Here is a 2,609-nt window from a genome sequence, read left to right as displayed (position 1 = left end):
CGAAACTTTTGGAATGGAGGGTGTATATCAGGTTCAAAACTATTTTTACTAAATTTGTATAATTACACACAAATTTTTCTTGGTAATTTCATCCAAGTGAACGTATCATAGTGAATGAAGAGATACATGTGTAGGCATAGCCGCATGCGTTCAACGTACATATGACTTCACATGTAGATTACCTGTTCAAAAATACCAAAAAAGGAAACGTCACACAATGTGCCAATTTTTGGGAGAAATTCAGGCAATGAGTTACTGTTGACACAATGAAACGTCTTGAGTTGAATGTGTGCACAGACATGGAATTTTCAATTGTATGTGATAATTGTAGTGGCCCATTGACTAATTTACTACGATTTCGACGCATCCTTGAACTACCATCCGAAAATATGGATTCAAACGATTGGTTTTGTCATAAACCACACGTGACATTGTGCAATGATGGTAATGGTAGCAGAAGTCATCACCATCAACAACAATTCAATGCAACTTCCTTAATACAAAACGAAAATGATCTACTCTATGGCATTTTTTTTTGCACTTATTCATCGTACTCACATTGTTAATATTCACATTAATTCACAACATCGGATGCTGCACTGTAAGCGTTATCTCAGTCACATAGGCGAATGTGTCAGTGAGTCGGCCGTAAAATTTTGGAACTAAATACTGAATTCATTCAAAATATTGATGCCAAAATTTCAAACAGTTTATTTCACGATTCCAATTCATTATTTCAAAATTTTCTTAATATTGTTGATCGTTTGGACGTCAAACATTGAAATTATAATTCGAAGCGAATACCGTCAGAGGAACAACATTTTTATTTATCCAAACAATGACACGAAACTTGGAACCTTATCAAATGAACAAACAATCAAATTTGAATCGTGCAACAATGACGCATATTGATGGTATAAAATGTTTATTTTTGAACGGAGAAAACACCGATCCAACGCTCGTGAATTTTTAGCAGCTTGATGCAACCGTTGAACATCTACACATCCTTTCCAAATATGGAACAATTTCGCATAAACAATGGATTCTGTTTAAGTTATTTAAGTAAAGGAATTAGAATAAACGAATAAATGAAGCAAAAAAATAATGACATCATTCGTGTTTTTTCAAATATCTGCCGTTGATTGAATATACATATAAATCTTGTGGATCGTAGATATGTATTAAGTTTTTTTCTCTGCCATTGAATGAACCATTTTTTGCGATTTACGTTTTGCACTGAAATACATAATGCGTATCCAGTTTGAATGGAGTTAGACAAAGGTTCATTGAAAAATAGAGGGAGAAACAACGTTTTTATATTCTCTACATTTTTTTCCTAAACAAAATCAGTAACTTTTGTCAACCGAAATTGTATTCACGAGAATAAAGATGGATTTTTAAAAATGCTATATAAATTTAATACAAATTGACACATTTTTCAACAAAGGTCACGCTTTATTTCCGTCATAAGAAATAGATATCATGAAATATCTGATGTATCGTTTTTTTTTTTCATACATCAAAACAACTTTTTAAATTTTTGTAATTCGAAATTCGAATTTTATGCATAACTGATAACTTCCGCATACATTAACATAGTGTTTGACACAATGACAACAAAAAAATCTTTGATTATGTTTGTCTTGTTCTTCAAAACAAAAGATGCATGTATTCCAAATGTATAAACTGACTGGTTTTTTCCAATTGATTTTTTTTATTAAGTTCTAGAAGAAATCCAGAATATAAAAGGATCGACAATCGATTGTTCAATCAGTTACTGTTTCGATCACAATGAAGGTAAATTTTGAAGTTGGCCCACATTTTTGTGATTTCACGTTTATAAAAGCAAATTATTTGGTTTTAGGTGTTTATTTGTTTAGTTGTACTCTTTGTATTTGCTGATGCCACCTTGAACCTTGGATCTCTTCTTGGTGCAAAAGGCGGCGGCGGCGGCGGTGGTGGTGGTCTTTTGCAATCAAAGCTAGGTGGAAGTGGCGGCAACAACGAAGAAGTTATTAAAGTATAATGATTGTCTTACACACCAATTAGTTATATTATTTACCTTGGCTGCGAGTTCTCAATCGAATTTTCTATTGATATGCATAAAAGGTAATTCATTATGGTTCTGCTGGAGGTTCTTCTGGATATTCCTCAGGCGGAAGCTCAGGTAGTGGTGGCACTGTAAACATTTTTCTAATACCATCAAGCGGTGGTCATGGTGGAGGATGGGACTCAGGCAGCAGCCAAGGTTATAGCTCGGGCCATAATAATGGATGGTAGTTCATACTCAATAAATTAAAACTGAATGTATAATTTCTAGTGTTCGAAATAAAAGTAATTTTCAATTATCGTAAATTTTTACATAAATATTTTGGAAATTTATCATAAACATTTTATTCGGCTGCTGATCTTAGAGGCCATTGTAATTTATTCAATGAAAATATTATCCAAATGTTCAGTTTTTAATACCAGGCGATATAAGCCACAATGCACAACAAGCCTTAAAATACAGGTATTGTTCAAATAACCAGAAGGTTTGCTGAAACGTCTTTTAAAGTTTATTACGTTATATCAGTCCAATTATTTGAATCACTTAATAAACAGAAATA

General features: G+C 32.8%; 1 protein-coding gene across 1 annotated transcript; it reads left to right on the top strand.

The window, feature by feature from the left end:
- The first annotated feature begins 1,722 nt into the window (after positions 1–1,722).
- LOC116351962 (glycine-rich cell wall structural protein 2-like) lies at positions 1,723–2,367 on the top strand. The gene is made up of 3 exons (XM_031784117.1): positions 1,723–1,797; positions 1,865–2,020; positions 2,110–2,367. The coding sequence occupies exons 1-3, from the start codon at positions 1,792–1,794 to the stop codon at positions 2,278–2,280; spliced, it is 333 nt and encodes a 110-aa protein (XP_031639977.1). The 5' UTR covers positions 1,723–1,791; the 3' UTR covers positions 2,281–2,367.
- Positions 2,368–2,609: the final 242 nt, after the last annotated feature.

Source organism: Contarinia nasturtii, unplaced genomic scaffold, assembly GCF_009176525.2.
Source record: "Contarinia nasturtii isolate CC-2019 unplaced genomic scaffold, AAFC_CNas_1.1 Cnas_scaffold_6686, whole genome shotgun sequence".
Taxonomy (NCBI): Eukaryota; Metazoa; Arthropoda; class Insecta; order Diptera; family Cecidomyiidae; genus Contarinia; species Contarinia nasturtii.
This window is presented reverse-complemented; position numbering and strand designations above follow the sequence as displayed.

Coding starts and splice junctions, on each gene's coding strand:
- LOC116351962 (XM_031784117.1), top strand. Junction 2,021..2,109: donor ACAACGAAGAAGTTATTAAA/GTATAATGATTG, acceptor TATGCATAAAAG/GTAATTCATTATGGTTCTGC.